Source organism: Condylura cristata, unplaced genomic scaffold (genome assembly GCF_000260355.1).
Source record: "Condylura cristata isolate star-nosed mole 26May11 unplaced genomic scaffold, ConCri1.0 scaffold00002, whole genome shotgun sequence".
NCBI classification, from domain to species: domain Eukaryota; kingdom Metazoa; phylum Chordata; class Mammalia; order Eulipotyphla; family Talpidae; genus Condylura; species Condylura cristata.
In genome coordinates this window covers 28,378,218-28,398,296 of record NW_004567103.1, presented here as the reverse complement: position 1 = coordinate 28,398,296, position 20,079 = coordinate 28,378,218, and the positions used below count along the sequence as shown (strand labels likewise).

The 20,079-nt window shown below is 36.6% G+C and overlaps 1 protein-coding gene across 2 annotated transcripts in view; it reads right to left on the bottom strand.

Annotated features, from left to right (window-relative positions):
- The window catches only part of ANKRD44 (ankyrin repeat domain 44), a 172,608-nt gene that overhangs the window by 77,708 nt on the left and 74,821 nt on the right, over positions 1–20,079 (bottom strand). For both annotated transcript variants that reach the window (XM_012728683.1, XM_012728685.1), the window contains exons 9-13: positions 13,420–13,534; positions 5,657–5,739; positions 4,408–4,471; positions 2,474–2,542; positions 358–498 (exon numbers count right to left, since the gene is read on the bottom strand). In XM_012728683.1, the coding sequence (XP_012584137.1) occupies positions 358–498; positions 2,474–2,542; positions 4,408–4,471; positions 5,657–5,739; positions 13,420–13,534 (472 nt within the window). The remainder of the gene's footprint in view (positions 1–357; positions 499–2,473; positions 2,543–4,407; positions 4,472–5,656; positions 5,740–13,419; positions 13,535–20,079) is intronic.

Here is a 20,079-nt window from a genome sequence, read left to right as displayed (position 1 = left end):
AAGTTTTACAGCAAATGAAGCATCCAAGTGGTGATAATGAAAACTACAGTATATGACAAAATAGATTACAACATATTTTGAATAAACTGAAAACCTGGGTTTGACAGCTCCATTTGGCATTCCACCCAAAGAACAGAGAAGTAATTGTGCAGTGACATGTAATAATCAAACATAAAGAGAGTGGAATGGGAAAAGCAGGGCTAGGAATGAAGTAATTCTAAATCCTTTGGGTCTGGATAAAAGAGACTCTTCATTCACAGTCTACGTGAGGCAGAATGAAGGGAAACAGTGGACTCTCCCACCACCCTCCATCCCCCCACCGTAAGCCCAGAGAAGCATAAGCAAGGCTGTTTTTACTTTCTGTCCATGTCTGACGCAGCAGCATAGTGCAAGGCTGTCCGACCCCAGTCATCTGTTTCATTAACACTGGCCCCTGTGGTTACTAATGTCTCAATACAGTGGAAGTGACAATTTGCAGCTGCATAGTGCAGAGGGGTCCTGAAAAACAAACAGACGTTTAGTACTTCATTTGATCTGAGGAACAGACTCATCATCTGCACTAGCAATGACAGCAGTCTTCCTGGGGGTTGGAGGTCAAGGCATCTTCCTTTGACTTTATAAATTAGAACTGAAACCATAGACCCAGGCTTCAAGCAAGGCCCTCCGTTTGGATCTATCTTTTATTCTCTTTTCCAGTGCCAATTCTAGTTTGGGTCTCCAATACTCTTCATTTGGACTATAGCAATGCCATCCTTACTGGACTCATAAATGCTAATCAAACATCCATCACATTTCCAGCTGGTATGAAGAAATGGGTTTTCTAAGGCACAATACCCACATATGACTACTGCTCTAAGCCCTTAAAACCTATGCATTCCTTGTCCTGGTCTCTTGAGATCATATTACAGTTGCCCCATGTTAACTACTAGTGTTGTCTCATCTTCTCCACTAAACTAGAAGCTCCTTGAGGGTAGGGATGTAGGCTAACCAACGGAAAGAATGCACAATGCATAAGGAATCAGAATTCCTGAGTTCTAGTCTGAGCAGATTTGAAAGCTGAGCCAAATCATTTCTGAGCCTGAGCTGCTTCATCCTATTCCAATAAGGTGCTCTGAGCAGCTGTCCCCTAAGGTCTGTTCTAAGTTTAACATTCTGTGTCAATGTTTAAATCACTTAGTTTCTCTGGCCTCAGCTTTTTCCTCCATCAAAAAGGGAAGTGAGTATTCCCATATACTTTACAGAGTTCTATAAAAAACTAGCTTAGTAGCAGCTAGAAAAAACAAGCACTTTGTAGAGATTAAGGTATTACAGAAATAAGGGATTTGTTTTTCATTACTTATTTTTAGTATTTGATTATTTCAGTTTACCTGTGTATCTAGCCAATTTTCAAGAGTAAACAAAATACTAGAAATAAAGTAACTTTGTTTCAAGAACTGTTTATTTTATGTATATTTAAGTATTTTATGTTTATATTTATGGACTTTTTCATTAGTTGATGTTTTCCTCTTGTAAATATTTTGCATAATGGATTGCTTGTGTTTTAACTAATCAAACTGAAAATGACTAGGTTTCATCAATGACAGATCCCAGTCCTTGATCTTAGGAGACCCTTAGTCAGGTGAGGAGAGAGATCCAGTCCTTGATCTTAGGAGACCCTTAGTCAGGTGAGGAGAGAGACAAAGAAACACAGAGTCCAACAGAAGAGTGGATGGATAAAATAAAATAAAAAAAGAAGAGTGTGATGGTGCTGCATGGTGGAGTATGTAGCTAGTTAGGGGAACAGAGAGTGTGGACGGGTGGTGTCACTTAATATAATTCTGGAAGGATGAGGAGAGGAGTAGGGAATTGATTGACCTAGGTAAGTTGGCAAGAGAAGAAATCTGTGGCAACTCCAAGAGCCAGGATGCATGGACAGAGGAACAGAGAGATGCTGTGTGTGTGTGTAATGCATATCCACAGAGCAGCCAGTGTTTTAGCAGGATTTATCAAAGATTTATTGAGGTGAGAAACAGTCTATGACTCATCCCACCAGCCAAAGGCACAGCTGGTGACAGTGGTGGTGACGGTGATGGTATATGTGCTTAATGTTCAAACCTGTCTAAAGATTTATCCCAAGATTAAATGTCTGATACATATGATAAAATGTCTTGGATCTTGACACCAAATTTTGGGTTTGGGGTGCTAAAGTGTACTACTTTGCTATAAACAGAATTTTTGTAATTATATCCATGCAGGAAATTTTTTAAAGTTGGAAGAAAAAGAGAGACAATGCACCACTAAACAGAAGCTGTGCAGAGGCGCTTTTCCTATGGCTGTGATTTGTTGGCATTTTGTGACAAGAGGGATTTCCTTCTGAGAATGGAATCCCCTCAGCTAGTTTCCCTATGTACTGCTTGAACATAATGTGATTTCCAGATTGACTCCTCCTGCTCCTTTTATTTAGGCACTTGAAGCAGAGTTCCCTTTTACATACCTCCCACATTGGTCCTTTTTATGGAAATCTGCTCCACTGCTCTGCAAGAGTTTTATACATTCCACATTACTAGAAAGACAGGGAAAACATTATTCAGACAGAAGAGGTCAACTGCTAGGCTTCCATCACAAAGCACTGTTTTCTAGAGTGTAGACCAAGAGGAAATGATAGCTCTAGTTTTAAATTCTGCTGACACAAGAACAACCTGAAAATATTAGAGGAATATGATAGAGTAGGGGGCTGAAGTTTCTGAAATTTTTAATAAATCAATACATTAAAGATGTTGAGGAAAAATTTTCAATTCTATGACCAAAAGACTTAATGATTATTACATGATTAAACCTGTTAGTGATGGTTTCATTATTTACTGCATGTTCTTTTTTAAAACCAGTTTATGGAATAATTCTTTAAACCAATAGTAATTTAATGTCATCTACAAACAATCCAGTGTGGATAAACATTAACTTTTATCACAGCAAAATCTATTCATCATAACCACTTCTGACCAAGATTGTCTTAAATGGAAAATAAAACAGCTGCATTTCCCTGTCTTTGTAATCTAGGTAAATAAATGTGCAGAACCAAGGCTGAAAATGATGTAATGGAGCATACTGATCTTTCTATGCTTCTTTGTCATTCTCAGAAGCAATAAATCATGTTTACTAGGGAAAAAAAGAACCCACTGAAGTGAATTTTCCTATTGAAGGACATATAGCTAAATATTAATTCTAACATAAGTTTCAGGCATGAATCCAGAATGGTGTATTTTCACTTTCTGATATATTTTTTAAGGTGGCCATAAAAAGAGACAGTTATCCATTATTCTTCTAAACTTAGGTTGCTAAGAAGTGGGCTAGGTTTTACCATTTTATTATCATTTAAATAAGAAAAATTATCTCATTAATGATAAACCTGAACAGAGCTCTCCCCACCCCCACCTACCTTTTATAGCCCCCTTTCTCAGAGAACTGTTTTATCATAAAATATAAGAATTTTCTGAGACTATTCTGAGTGGGTGTAGCTGCCAGTTGAAGTGAAGCACCTGTCTCTCCCTGGAAGAAGCCAAAGGACCAAAGGCAGAGAAAGACTCAAGTTGTGTGACTTGTGAAGCTCATGAAATTACAGGGGGTGGATGAAGAGAATCTTTTTAAAAAATAATACAAAATTATGACCACAAAACTAAATGTAAAACTTCAAAAGGGATCTGCACAAGTAAGAACTATAAAGTGCCAGGGTCTCTCTACCACTGACAAATCAGAGATGTACAGAGCACAAATAGAGAAGCATTGCTACTCTTTGAAGCCTAGGAAATGGACTGCAAGCCAGCACCTTACCCAGACAAGGTCATCTGAGAGAGGACAAGTTTGGTCACCATATGATCATGTGTCAACAGCAATTTGATCAGAGTCTTACTCTAACCACTGATACGAAAGAGTACCTGATGAAAATTTCTCTTTACAACTTAAAAAACAAAGGCAAGGATTAACTCATTCTTGCATCCCTTGAATTTTTTTTGTTGTTGTTCACACTCAATTATTACATATATGTAAAAATCAGTTTTAGAGTTAGGATCAAAATGTCTGCAAATGAAGTTGAATTAACTCAGAAAAACTTAGAAACAATTTCCAAATTATTTTTTTTGGTGGTGGAGGGACCAACTAGATACACATTCCGGTTGGCAAAATAACTACAAATTAATAAAAGAAAAGAAAAGAGACAAGGAGAAAAGAAAAACTCTGCTATGGAAGATAAGCTTATTTTTCTTTGAAAGAAGAAAACATCAAGAAATATGGATAAGCAAAAATACTGATATTTGGTATTAGTAGAAATGATTTTTCCCATTTTGCTAAGGAAATTGATTCACAGACAACTTAAGTAAATTAAGATAAATTAGTAATCAAATCATGAATTAACTAAAATTGCTAACTACTCACCCGCCTGCAGCAGCAGCATGAAGGCACGTTCTTCCAAACTTATCTGGGGTGTCTATTTCAAAGCCTGCAGACAGCACGTGCTCATTACTAAACAAGGATACTATGCTATACTTTTGTCCTAGTTAAACCACAAGAAACATTGCAGAGACAGAAAAATCAGTTAGTAGAAAAACCAGAACACAAGCAATTGTAGTCAGAAAGAGGTTGTCATGGAAACGAATGGTAACTACTCAAGCTTGGCAATTTTATAGGAAGAACCGTGAAGTCAAAAAGAATTTATTTTCACATTCAGCCCTGGGTGAACCACAGCCCCATATTTCAATCCCAGGATAGAAATTTATGAAACCAATTTGAGATAAGTAGGGCAATAGATAGGCAGACAGAAGACATGGAGAAAACATGGAAGGCAAAGAAATAGTCTTAACATGCTGAAATAGATACTTTCTTAAATGTATTACTAGCTTTCAGTTGGTTTAAGATTTAGCAAACATGCTTTCATGCAAGAATTATTTTTAAACACGCTATAGATAGCGGAAGAAGCATCAACCACAGGTAACATAAGTAAAGGGGAAAATTTTTCTCTGGGACATCTTTTGAATTAATTCATAAATAATCTTTGCTTTGCAGACCTCTATCACCTGTGAAAGTCAGGAGCTTTTTTATACACCGGGATTGGCAGAAACAGTGATAAAAAAGATTAGCAAAGCTCCAAACCATAATGAATTTCTTGATTCCAAATGGGCCCATGTTTAAAAAAAATAAAAATTAAGCCTCGTTGGAGTGGATATGTAGTTAACTGTAGTAATTTTTCAAAGCCAATGGAGTAGGAAGGTAACAGCTATCAAACTGTGGGGGACAGGGTCTCTGTCCTTTATAGAAAAATATTAAATATTAGGCTACCATTATAAGGTATTTTGAGACTCAAGGTATTTTCTCTTTCTACGATGAATGTCCTGTAAGCTACAGCCATCTCTGCCTGTCCCTTACCCTGGGTCACTGAACATTTAACTTGAGAAACAGACAAGACTCATTCTGGGGCAGGAGTCAGTACTGACACGGAAACAGCTGTGACACGAAGGGCTGCCGGGAGCTGCCACGCAAAGCTGGCTGTGGACAGAGCTCTTCCAGCCAAGGCAGGTAATGAACAACACAAGTCACGGGTAGCCACTCACTGTGGCCAGATACCTGAAGCCACGTGACTCCCTGACAGAACACATTAAGCCTCATCTCGGGTAATGGAGGTACTTACCCGATGATAACAACTTTCTGCAGCAGTCAGAGTGAGCATTTAGGGCAGCTAAATGTAAGGGGAACATGCTATGGATTCCACACCTGAGGAGGGGGGAAAAAAAAAAACAGAACAGCTCACGGGAACAGATTTCAAGACACAAATAGAGGATAATTACCTTTCTGAAGTTATCTGATGGAAAGTAAATTCATGACACTAACTAAAAGAATTTTGTGACACTTCTATTTAATAATTACATAATCATTGTCTACCTTAAAATGCAATACTGAACACAGCCAGAATTAAAAACCCATAACAATAGGAATGTACATTAATTAGAATAATGTTTCACATAAAGTGACCCATGACATTTAAAATGAATCTCTTTCTTACAACTTACTGGTTTTATGTCTCATTCAGTCATTCATCTATTCAACATGGTATAAAGATCAGATACTATACTAAGTGTTGAAGATAAAAACACAAACTTACTTTGAAAACTCAATTTTTATATTTTGAGTTGGTAGATAATTATTATTGACCGATCACGTGCCAAGCATTTTGCTAAATATTAATGATGGCTATATTACTAAAAAAAATTGTGGAAACTACAAACTAATATTTACCTTTGCAAGTGAAAATTCATCTCCCTAGTAAATTTTTACATTGTGTATTAACCCACATGAGGATATGAGACTCGAAAGCAGAGGAGTAGTAAATATTTTGTATATTTTCATAAATCTGTATTTTCCCCAAATGTATTACAGAGAAAAATCTAGCAAAGATCTTCCCAGACTTGTGCCCCACCATAATACACTCTCCAAAATTCTGCCTTAAGAGGTCCAAGGTAACCTGATAGCAGAGGTTTTTGCCTTCAGAATTAAATCCTCCACTTCTTGTCCATCACCTTTCCTGGAACAACGCCCCAGGAATATAACATAACAAACAGCACCATCAGTGGTTCCTGTGTATTTATAAGCATTTATGTTAGTGATCACTTATCATAACATCTTTTATTCAAATACTGTATTTCAAATTTTGTAAATCTTCTGAATAACACAGTCTCTAGAGACCTCTATATATTTACACCAGCATTAATTGTTTCTTTGGCATAAAGTGACTTGATTACAGATTCTATGCCTCATAAAATACACATATGATTTGAATTTGTTAAGCTTTAGACACCTGATTTTTATTGTCTGTCTCAAAATTAGTATGATGTGTGTGAGAAGACACATATTCACAGATATTTCATGATATTCAGTGTTCTTCACAATCCATGCTGCCAGCAATTAACCATTTCTCTCTTTCCTCTTGTATTTATTGGTGTTTTTGTTCAGTCTTTGCTCTGTTCATTTTCCTTTCCCTATATGGAGATTTCCAGCCCAGTGTATATAATAGCTGGCATCCATCAAGACATGCAATTTGCCCATCTTCTGGGCAGTGTCATGTGGAGGAGAACTGCTTCTAATTGCCTCTCTCATCATTTATAAAAAAAAAACCTGCAAAGCAATTGCATCAGTGACAACCTTGATGCTCATGAAAAGGAAGAGAAAGTTGAGGGATAAGAAAGAAACATTTATATTTATGCTGCTATTTACAGTTTCACTAAATTTTGTTTAACATTTTAAAGTTCCTTATTAAGTGGAATTTTAAGTTAGTGTTATTTTATCTGACCATTTAATCTGTTTAGGGGAATTAATGCAAAATATAATATATGATTAAATATCACTGGACATTTATAAGAAGAAAATCGATTAAACATTTTTTAGGGTTTTTTCAGTTCATGAAAGAATGTGTCTGAAATCAAGTACTTCATTTCTCAAAATACCCTGAATACTTCTTCATTCTTCAAAAATATATATATAAATACATACATAGGTACACATAAATACACACAGGCACACATTTGTACACACATATAAATATATAATGTATATATACATATGAATATATATTTTCTAAAGATAAAAAGTTATCTCTATATAACAAGTATATTACTATTATATAATGAAATCAATTGAGAAAAACATAAGTAAAAGTGATAGTATAACAACAATATTGTCATATAGTCCATACACTTCATCATCAATACTTCTAATCAACCTCGTCTTCAGGTTGCTACCAAATGGCAGTTAATGCCATTGTCTTTAGGTAATTCCCTAAACTCTGCACTAGCTAAATCTTTCCCTTTTCCCCCCAAATTGCTATTTACAAATGTAAGGTAAGAGAGACAAATCTACTCTAATTTAAAAAGTCTAGCAAAAACTATTCGATAGACATTTTCATACCATAGCTAATAAAACTTTGTCACCTCAATGGAGGTTATTTGAACTCAAATATTACTGGCATTTGAACTTGAATATGAAGCTTTGGTTCAAACAGGCCAAGATTGGAAAGAAAATAAAAGTAGAATTCAGAACCTCTGAATCATTTCAGAAATGCATTGCATTTCAAAATAAAATTACCCCCTTATTGTTAGAAAAATAAAATTGTTCATAAAGGAAGGATCATAAAACTTTTAGCAGGAAAATTAGAATTTGACTATCCTGATCAAATAAAAAGCGTCACTCTTAATTCACCAGGTATACATCAAAGGCCAAGAAATAAAGATGTCTGATAACACTAAACTTAACTATGCATAAATTATAGGGAAGAAGAGACCAATTCCAGTTAAATTGCTACATTTATTTAACCAGTCATAAAACTAATGGAACACATTTGTATTAGGTATTTTAATTTAGCTATTAGCTGGCATCTCCTACCCAGTTATTTCAGAATAAATGAGGCTAGAATAAATTGTAGGGGCTATCAGAGGTGAGGAAAGGGCTTTCGCACCACAGAATATCAATTCTTTTAAGCTTTCCCTTTGGCATCAGGGAGACAGGGCTGTGCCTTCTCACACCTAATCTTCTCTAGAGTCTTCCTTTAGGCTCTATGGCTACAAAAAAAAAAAAAAAAAAAAAAAAAAAGCTATGGCTAAGGTAATGGGGTCAGAAACTTTGGGGTTTTTGAGTCCAGTTTTGCTTGTGCTATTTCTTCTTCACCAAGTGTATAATGGTTCCCTCATTTAGAAAACGGAGATAACAAGAGTGTCAATTTTACAGAGTAACTGTAAGGACAGATTGAGATAATGTACACAAAGTGCCAAAGAGCAGCTGGCCCATGAATCACATGAGGAGTCAGTAATATTCCCGTTGCCGTTAGTATTAGCTTAGTATTAGCACTCTTGAGTTTTGAAGGTTTAATTTTAAGGCTGTGCTTCCTTAAAATCTGATGTTTGACTCCTTAAAAGTCAAAAGTGAATTGGGATCAGGCAGCCATTTCTTTCCACATTTCAAAAGCTTTTATAAATCTCACAACTCTCCTAAAGAAGGTGGGATGTGTTTAGTTTTTACTCAATAAGTCGGCGACACAAAAACATTTGCTGATCAAAGTTTTAGGACTCTTATTTGGCCAGTCAACCCAAATCACAAAAACAATTTAATTATTTTGTCCATGTCATTCTAAGTACTTGTCATGTACCATGAAATTATAAGTCATCAGGTAAAACTGACAACAGGCCCTCCCTGGTGGCGCAGCGGGTTAAAGCACTGCACTAAGAAGCTTAAGCCACTTCGGCATGAGTTCGATTCCCGCCTGTCCCGGAGGAGATCCACATGGTGTGGCAGACCTCTCCTGTCCTGCCTGCTGCTCCCTTCAGCAGTGTACTTCATTGATCTGCCTGTTCTGCTCCCCACTCTGTTCCTGGTGAATCCTCTCACCCTCCACATCTCTGGCCTGTAACCCAGTTCTGTATGAATAAATAAATAAATATTAAAAAAAAAAAAACTGACAACAGTGAGGCCACCCTGACTGTTTGCAGCATACAGACATTTCAGTGGTTCCTTTTAAAACATGTCTGAACCCTCCAACAGCTTACAAGGTCCCTTCAGGATCTGGCTGTTGCTTAACCTCTGTTCCAGGTTTATTCTCCTTTGCCCACAGGCACCCAGCAATGGTTGGACCATCACACTTAGCATGCATGATAATCTTTTGTTTAACTCCTGCTCCCAATGGATGATAACTCCTTTATGCAGGGGCCTCTGTAATCCCACAACTTGCGGGGCACTCAACAGGCCTTCACATTTAGTGAGTGAATAGATGCCTGACCCAGTCACCTGAATAACCACAATACCTCTAATCTTGCTGTAGAGGAGGCAGACAATGAAGGGAGAACTTACCCAGGAAGGGAAAAGGCAAATGCACCAAACTTGGGTAAAAGAAGAAAAATCAAAGGGCTTTAAAGCCACATGAAGTTGTATAAGCAATGAGTGGAGATGTAGTAACTGTTCTGACTGAAAGGGCAGAGGAGCAAAAAGGTGGACCATAAGAGCCTGAGAGGGTAAGATTCAAACAATTCATAAGCAAGCAATGGCCATAAAACTCCAAAGAGCTGGTAAAATGCTTTTGGTCATATATTTTATTAATAAGAATAAATTATTTTTATAAATGCTTCTTGTTTATTCCTTATAGAAGGAAAAGTCTTGTTTTTCTTTTCTTTAATAAGCACTACTACACAAAACTGTAATAAGTACAGAGAACAGTGATTTTTGCAGGTGAGTACAGGAGAGCAAGGGAAAACAAATTTAACCTTCAACTTTCCTCTCCCTTTTAAAAAAAATATTTTAAATTTACTTTGCATAGAAGAACTGGGGCACATGCCAGAGTTATAGAGGGTGAGAAGATTCATCACAGAGTGGGAAGCAAAACAGGCAGACCCACTGAAATACACTGGTGAGGGGAGCAGCGGGCTAGAGAGGAGAGGTCTGCTGTGCCATGTGGGTCAGCTCCCAGCCAGGAATCAACTCAGGCCACATCAGTGATAGCACTAAAACAACCCCAAGGCTACCAGGGAGGCCCCACCTCCCCCTCATTTTGATATTTCCCCTTAGGTGATCTCTCTCTCTCTCTCTCATTCACTCTCCCCCTGCCCCCAATAGCCCACAGTTTCTAAAGGGAGTATGTCCAGTTCTCAGATATCTTGTGACAAAAGAAACCAGATGTGGCTCTTGGAGGCTGGGACAATGTTCCCTCCTTGGTATCTCCAGAACACAGAACAGTCAAGGGGAGGAAATACTACTTGAAAGACAAAACCATTTCTAGGGCACTGTTGCTACACGATTTGTGTTTGCATAACTGAAAGCAAGTAAACTGTGTGTTTATGGAGTTAAATGTGTTTGGAAGTTTTTAGTAAGTATTGGGCCCGGTTTATCTTTATCCTTCAAATGAATTAAAATCAAAAATTTGTGATGTTAAGCTCCCCAAGTAACCCAGAACTGAAAGAAAATACCACTAAATATTTAGTATGTCACAAGTGAAGTACATTTGTGCCTAGGTATTTTACTTCTGCTTAATGAACATTGAGCATTAAAGCTCTCTCTCTTTGGAGGGCAAAATGATCTGGCTGGAAATGTTAAAATCTAGTGAGAAATTTCAACACAGTGTTCATTTCACAAAGTGGATCTATTCTTTTAACTTGCAACATCCTAAAAGGCCCTCTGGTGTGAAAGGAGTTCTCCTGAAAGGAGATACCCCACCTCGTCAGAATTCCCCTCCTCCTTGTCCTTATTCCAAGCCCTCATCTTTTCTTCCTTGAATATTTTCAAGAGGCTGCCAAGTGTTTCTAGTCTGGACCACCTCCAGCATGTCTGGATGGCTATCAGAGAAATCTTTCTTCCACACAAATGGGATCATTAGACACAACCTACCATACACCCACTTATAATTCTTTAACAGCTTCTGAATGTCTCAGAATGAAATCCAACTCCTTAGCAGGCAAGGACCTTGAGATGTGGTACTTGCTGCCTTTCCACCTCAGTTCTTTTCAGTTCCATTTACCTCTTTCCTCCCAACCCCCACAGAAACATCAGAAAATCCAGCCTTAAAAAATCTGCATTTAACATATCTATATGTTTTTGCCTCTGTAATTACTGTTGCTTTCATCCTGGAATGTCCTGCTTTGCTTTTCCCCTCTGTCTTTTTACCTCATACAATCCCCATCCACTAAATTCCTATCGATTCTTCCTTTTGCTGAAATGTTACCACTTCTGGGGAAACCAGAGAGTCAGTACTTCCCTGACTGCTCCCCAAGAGTAATCCAAACCCTGACTACAAACAAATGTCATGATACAGCAGTCACTTGCTCTCATTCTTATTTCCATCACTAGACCACAGCTCACAAGTTCACTGGACCCAAATGGAACTTAATGTTGAACTAATGAAGAGAAATCACCATGTACTCCAAAATCTACAAGAGTGTTCTGTAAAATGCAGTTTCAAGTCCAGAAAATTTCAACCACTGTGAACTTGATTTAAAACATGATTCCACCACTGCTTCCTTTAACCATTTAGATATTAGCTTACTCTCAAGGTTTTCTAATTCTGTTTCACACACCTGGCAAATAAAATAGAATTCCTAATATAACACTGCCTTCATGCTGTCCTGAAATTTCAGTTATTGTTGCCCCCAGTCTCTATGATCAAGGTTGAAGGCATTTAGGGTCCTTTTTAATTTGGTTCCACTACATATTGAGTAATTAAATAATAGTTAACATTTATTGATAGCTTTCTAGGTGCCAGGCACTGTTCAAAGAGCTTTTAACATGGATTATCTTGTTTAATAGTCTTAACAGATGTATTTACACAACTCATACTCATACCAATCTTTATATCCCAGAGAACTTTACCAGTAATTAAGTCATTTAGTCCTCACAGCAAATTTATAGATAGGCACTGTTATTACTCCCCTATTTTAGAGGAAATCAAAGGACAGCGAGATTGAGCAACAGGTTCAAAGTCACAATTTGCAAATGTGGTAACTTGGGTCACATCCAAAGTAGATGCCCTTGAGAGCCTGGGCTCCCAACAGCCTCCAGGGAGTGCGCAAGTTCCTCACACACATTCTTCTCTGACTGAGCTCTCCCAGAGTTGGCTACCTCTCTTCTCATGTCTCTGCTTTCCTTCCTTCTTGGAATGTCTGCCACTCTCCACTCTACTCAAATCAAGCTCATCCTTCAAAGTCTATCTAAAACTATCTTTTCTTCAAAAGCTTTTCTAAAATCTCTGATCCCCTTTGAGCTTTCTCTTCCCTGTTTGTACTTTATGGCGTACAGTGTCTACACCAAATCTTTTGCCACAAAAGTCCTGTTTCATTTAGAACTTTATTATGTACTATACTGCATGGTTCTTTGTGGTCATGAGCTCTAGGCTGCAAAAACTCATGAGTTCCTTGAAGGTATCAATCAGATGAATTACTTCTGAAATTTCCATAGCACACAGCTTATGACAGACTTTAGAGATTCCTTATTGCTTTTTAATCAAGTGTGAAAAGAAATCAGGACCCTCTTTACTATGTAGCAGATTGACTCAATTGTACCCCATAACCCTATCACTAAAACTAAGCAATCACCCTGAATAAATTCTGAATTTACCCAATTACGTTTTCTTTATCCTACTTAATAATACTGAACACTGGAAAAACAGTATTAGAAAGTAAAATTCAAGTGTTCTTCATCCAGACCACTAGAAGAGTCCTCTTTCTGATGTAGCTTAAAAATAAAATTGTTTCTTCTTTATATCTGTCATGAAAAGTCAATTTATTTCAAGTTTAATTTGTGGCTAGCCTAATGGTACAAATCCACCTTAACCTGGATAAATGGGAACTATTTACCACAGGGCAAAATTCCTTTGGCAGTATTCCCACATGTGGCAATTACTCCACCATATTTTTTTCAGTAACCTACTTGGCCGTGTCTGCTCCGCTGGTTATTAAGGTGTTAATCAAAAGCTCATGACCGTATCTTGCAGCCACATGGAGGGGGGTGTTGCCATCTTTATCCACACAGTCAATTTCACCTCCTGAAAAAGATATTTCAATCCCGGGTAACATAAAGGTAAGTTATAAACATCATTTTGCTATTATCAGAAATGTTACAATAAATAGTCTCATGCTTAGGTTTTTCCATATTTTTTTAGATCCCTCTCTCAAGGGTAAATTCCTAGAAAAGGGATTTTTAGACCAAAGGGAAAATACGCAGCTTTGCTAGATACCCAGTTCTAGGTACAGTGCAATTTTGCACTATTATGAGCAATGTAGGAAAATGCTTTTCCTCACAACTGGAATTAGAATATCTGCCATCTGATGGGTGAGAATTGGTTTATAGTGTAGCTCTCATTTGCATTTATCTTATTAAGAAGTTAAGCATCTTCTTCTCTATTTATGGAACGATTGTTTATTTTTTCTTATAAACTATTTGCTCATGGAGTTTGTCAATTTTTCCAAGGCGGGTGTGTTCTTTTCTTTCTTGAATTTCAAGGACTTTTAAAGTATTTAAATATTTAGGAGAATGCCCATTTGTCAGTAATGCATAATGCAAATATCCCCCTGTCCACCCCCTCCCCCAGAGATTTTTCACTTATCATTGGTGTTTTTACCTTGGAAAAAAATTTATTTATCAGTCTTTTATAGTATTTAGCTTTTTAGCTATAGTTAGAAAGCCTTTCCTCACATCCTAAAAAAAAGGGAAATTGATATATTTTGAAGCTATTTGTAACATGTATTACTGGTAAAGGAATGTCCCAAATATATTAAGGCCCTGAAAATCAAGAAAAAGGAATTAAGGAAAAAGAAGTGACTGTGAATAGGTATGAGGTTTTGTAAGGGAGTAATGAAAATGTTCTGGAATTAGAGAATAGCGATGGTTGTCAAACCTTGTGGAAACTGTAAAATCTGATGAATTGTACACTTTAGTGGTATGAAAATTAAATCCCAATTTAAAAAGGAAGGGTCTGAAGCAAGCTATAGAAAGAGGTAATGAAGTAAATGAAAGGGAAAAACACCAAGGGAAAAATACATAGAACATTCATAGACTTGTGTAAGCTAATAGCCAATCTTTTCAAATTAAAGAAAATGCCCCGTGTATTGGGATACAGAATATAAGTTAGTCTGAGGTTCTAATTCATGGTTATCCATGAACTAGATAAAGAGCATCTTTATTCTTTAAATCTGTTAAACACATTTTTCCATCATTATGGAAAACAGTAAAGTATTGAATTGTCAGGTCATGCTCTTAGACCTAAGGTTTTTTGAGTAGATCGCATAGAAAATTTGTAATACACATATTCTGTATACTTGCCCAAATCTTGAGATTTATTCTCATTATCAATATAGTAAACTAAAAGTAAGCTGATATTTTAAAAGTAAAACATACCATTATAAGATCGACTACCCTATTTAGTTTGTGTATCTAAACTATATACACACATATATGCCAGAAAAAAAGTAAAATATTGAGAAATGTAAATATTATATGAGTAGCTTAGATAAATCTAGAAGGATATTATACATTTGTTTTAAACCACATTTCAGATTCAGAAACTAATTTTTCTCACTGTAGAAAATGTGGAAGATCAGTGAACAAGGAAGAAAACAGAAGATGCCTAAAAATTCACAAAGCAGTATTAATACTTTAGAATATTTCCTTCCAGATGTGTGTGTAAATATCCTATGGTTGAGGTCATAATGTAGAAAGAGTTTTATATCCTGTTTTCCTCCATCCTAATTCAATATAAATACTTGCAATATCATTAATATAACTAGGAATGGCTATATGTTAGCTATATGTTATTGGTATTTTGAGAGTTTTTCTTAGCAAGGTTCCAATTACTAGGCATTAGACTAAGCCCAAATTTTACCATTAAAGAAAAGAAGAATGTTTATAAATATCTTTCTGCATTTCAGATGATTTCCTTCAGCAACATTTTTAGAAACAGAAATACTAGATCAAAAGAATAAATGTTTTTAAGACCACTGATAAGTTGTAGCAAATTGCTTCTGAGAAAGGTTATGCCCATTTATATGCCATTAGCAGTAGACTTGAGCACTACCCCTAAAAAGGCCATTGAGAGTCTTCTCACATTCAAAAAAGAGCATTAACTTCCAGGCCATAATACCTTTTTTTTGTTTTGTTTTGTTTTTGTTTTAATAATAGTATCAATATAAAGTGAATTCTACTACTGGTCATTATGACTTCTGACTCCTTAAGATTTATTTTCAACAAAAAATATTTTTTCTAGCTTGGTATAAAGGTAAAACAGAATTAGTAAATAAAAACCTTTGCTACAGATTGGAGAGCAAATTACCAAATATGTACGAACTTTGTAGAAGGGACAAATGCTTCAAAAACTATGAATAGAACATACATTTACTCAGGATTTAAGATCTTTACTCTATAGCCAAGACTCCTTACTTGCAGAATTTAACTTGAAAAATCAATCTGCCAATAAGTTTACACATTTGGAGTTTGCAAATGTTTGTAAAGGGTAATCCTTTTTTCACTCTGTGACAGAGAAATATAAAAGGCAACTTGAATACAAATGTCAATCCTTTCTCAAATCTTTATTTCTATGATACAGCAGTTATTTTAAAAAACAGTGCTAAAATAGACTATAACCATCTTTCTGGACATCATCATAATAATAATTACATATCTACCTACCTAGCTTCCAAATACATAGAAAAATCTGAAGTTTTGTCAAATAATCAATAGAAATTTTTGGGATAGGTTGAAAGATACTTCTGGGGCATAAATACATACCTGAGCTGCTTTGTGTACCCACATGGGGTGGGGACTGTCTGCTCCCATGGTGACTACCAGTCTTAATAATAATTGATCTAAGTTAATGCTTCTAAATTCAGACCATAATAAACTAATATTAATCCCTAGATCCTAATAATTAATTTCAATACTTTTTATTATAAAATGAGTACCTATTCTTTGTAAAATCTTTTCAATTATTTAATTTTATTTTACAAAATCCCAGACTTCAGAGAAGCCTCCTCAACAAACACTGCATCACTCCATGTATGTCTTTTCCCAGTCAAAAGCCTCTAAACCCTTCTTAAAAAGTGTTCAAGCCTTTGGGCTTACCAGCTTCATATATACCAAGAATAGGATAAGGAAAGAAAATAATAAAAACTACCAGAAAGGGTAGAAACAGAAAAGCTGATCTTATAAAACTTCCGTTATTTAGAAATTAATTTTATATTAAAGTAGGATCTCCATATAAATGAATCTCTACAATAAATACTGGAACAATTCCATTTTCTCTTAAAAAAATTTTTAAGATTTGCTTGGAGAACAAATGAGATATCTTTCTTATTCATTTGAAGCTTTCACGCTGATAATGTTGGTAATCATTCACTGATAATTAGTGAGGAAGTTAAACATTTCTGAGTTTAGATGCAGAGCATGTCAAAAAGGCTAACTTACGCAGTATTATTTAAGCACTCATCCGATAATAGTTTTCCATTGCACCAAAAAAAAAAAAAAATGGTCAGCGTATTAAACTCTGCAGAAGAATTATAAGCTGAAAGGTCAAAAATCTCATCCTAACTCATCTTAAATTAACACTTCACTCTTTTTCAAATTCTATTTAATTTTACAGTTCCTATGAAGAAAAGATCATTTCTGAATTTTATAACCCGCTGGGCAGCATCTGGATAGTTGCCCATTGCCAGTGACTGGACCGATGCTCCTGCTACTGTCCTGAGTCCATCCAATTCTTCCCCTTTCTGGTTGTGACAACAAACAAAATATTTGAGCAACAGAGGCAATCTTTACTTACTAGCTAAAATAAAAGTTGTTTTTTAAAATGATTATCTTACCAAGGATGACTAATTTAAGAAAATGCACCTATAAAGAAAAAATAGCCCTGATGTGAGGACAAAGAAGAAAAGAAATGCTAGAAAATCCTGACACAGACTTAATTAACAAAACAATAAAAAAAGAGAATGTTCTTCAGCAGCACATTCAGTTGTTTTGGGGAGCCAGTTCACGACCCTGTGGGAAACCAGCAATCCAGATCCTACTGACAGTGATCCACACTGGAGGATGGACGCCAGGCCTGGGGGCCAAGGCGTCTACCTCTATATTTTTTCCCAGTAGGAAGCCAAAAACCAGAAGGAAAACTTCCTAAAGACAGTTTTTTTGTTTGTTTGTTTGTTTGTTTGTTTTTAGTATCAAAGGAAAAAACTTGAAGTTCTTATGTGTACAGTGAATGCATAGAATTATCTTCTGAAGGAAGAAAAAAATCATTCTTTTGTGGGGACAACACTATTCTAAACATTAGTTACTCTTAGAATAAATAGAATTCAAGTTTTAAAAAACATTTACCACGGTTTTATTCATCCAAAGAATAAGTTTATAAGTGTACTAGTTGAGAGTTCAGCCTTTAGTGTTATCTAGCGTGGATTCCAATCCCTGTCCTCCTCATGCCTGCTCTGTATCCTCACAAAAGTGAGAAGCAACCTGCCTCAGCTTCTGCATCTTTAAAATGAAGCCTCTTTCTCACGAGATGCCTGAAAGGACTTATGTGGCATGCTTAGCCAGCTGCCTAGCAGTGTGAACAATCAACCACTGCTAGCTTTATCATTAAAGATAATGGGCTAGGCCCTCCCTGGTGGCGCAGCGGGTTAAAGCACAGCACTGAGAAGCTGAAGCCGCTTCTGCATGAGTTTGATTCCCGCCTGCCCCGGAGGAGACCACATGGCGTGGCGGACCTCTCCTGGCCCGCCCGCTGCTCCCCTCAGCAGTGTGCTTCGTTGATCTGCCTGTTCTGCTCCCCACTCTGTCTCTGGTGAAGCCTCTCACCGCCCCTGCACCTCTGGCCTGTACCCCAGTTCTGTATGCATAAATAAATAAATCTTTAAAAAAAAAAAAAAGATAATGGGCTATAGGGATAGCCACTATATCCTCCCAACTTTGCATCTCTAACCCCATCATATTCCACAAGCAAAAGGAGACAGGATCTGTAACAAGTTCTTTGATCATAAAAGACAAGGGATAGGGTCTCTTTCAGGTCTTGCCTCAAATCAAATTCTAGCAGAAGTATATGGAGGAGGCAGGGAAGTCTTTGAGCCCACAGGGTTGGGTTTTGGAGAGTTCAAAGCAGCCAGCAGCATGTAACCACACTAGTATAATGCAGGGGAGATGTGTCATGACCTGATTCAAAGGCAATGGCCAGTTAAGTTCTGGCCCAATGGGATGGACTTGTAGGAAGGCAGTGCTTACAAGGTGAAAAATTGCTCTTTCTTTGATCTGATCACTGGTGCTTGAAATTGCTTTAACCGGGAATGAAGATTTTTATGCCACAGAGCTAAGGCCCATTGATTAACTTCACATTAAATTAAAAAAATAGATAACAAATATCACTCTACTTTTGTTTATTTTGAAGATAGTAGATTTGCTTCAGAAAGCCATTTTAGAAATATAATGGAATGAGGAAAGTAGACAAAAGAAAGTCATTAGTGTCACTCTCTACCCACCCCCACCTTCTGTACTTCAAGCAAAATAAAACAAAATGGCCCTTTCAATAAAGTGAATGTCAAAGACATAGCATATATTTTAAATTAGAATTAATGGGTGCTATACAGTTAATTTTCATTTTGCCTCCCTTGGCTTATTGGAAACTTGTAAGCATAATGCTCCTCTACAGCTTTACTGAAATGCTTCTAAATTTCCTTTGCTTTACCACAGATATTTTGCTTCCTAAGTGTAACTGTACTGGTTGATCTTCAAAGGTCAAGTGACTTTTTGGTTTTGTGACTTGAGTGCCTAAGACAGAACAGTACCACTAACAATTGAAATGTATGTCATCCAAAGTTCTTGAGATGAGGGGAAAAATAGGGCTAAGAACTTGACTAATAGGAGAATTTTGAAAAGTGGAAATGTGAGTCAACTGAAGATAGCCTCAGAACTGCTGAACTGAAACAGAATCTGGACTAACCCTATATTTTGAACTGTCTTTAAGATTTGCAGAGATAACAGAAGTTATGTGGTCAAGGCGAGCCCTCTCACAGAAGCTGGTCATGACCTGCAAATAGGTCATGACATAACATGACATGATACCCCTTGGCAACAGAACAACTCCATGGTCCACATAGACCTCTGTTGTAAGACTGGAAAATTACTAGAGGATGTAATTTTCCATGCTCTCTGTCAAGCCTGTGATTTTATGCTCCTTTTATCACGTACTTACCTGGTTTTCCTTTGAGTCACCTCATTCTTCCTACCTTTGCCCAAGTAGCTTAATGGTTTTAGTTTAAGGAACTATGAGAATTCTAGGCTTTAAAAATAACACAGATTTGCTAATAAAACTTATTTTTATTCGTTTCACAGTGGAAACTGCAAGATCTTGAGCCTAGATAAGTATTATCATTTCCAGTTTCAAAATTCACATGGTCTTTGACTGACTGGGAATTGACTGCAAAACTTGATGGCTTTATATTCTCACTCCTAAACTGGGTAAATATCTGATAAAGAGATTTTGGTCAAGTACATCAAAGGGCTATGTAAATTCAAGCTTTATATACTCCAAAAGAGCACACCATCTTTCACATTCAG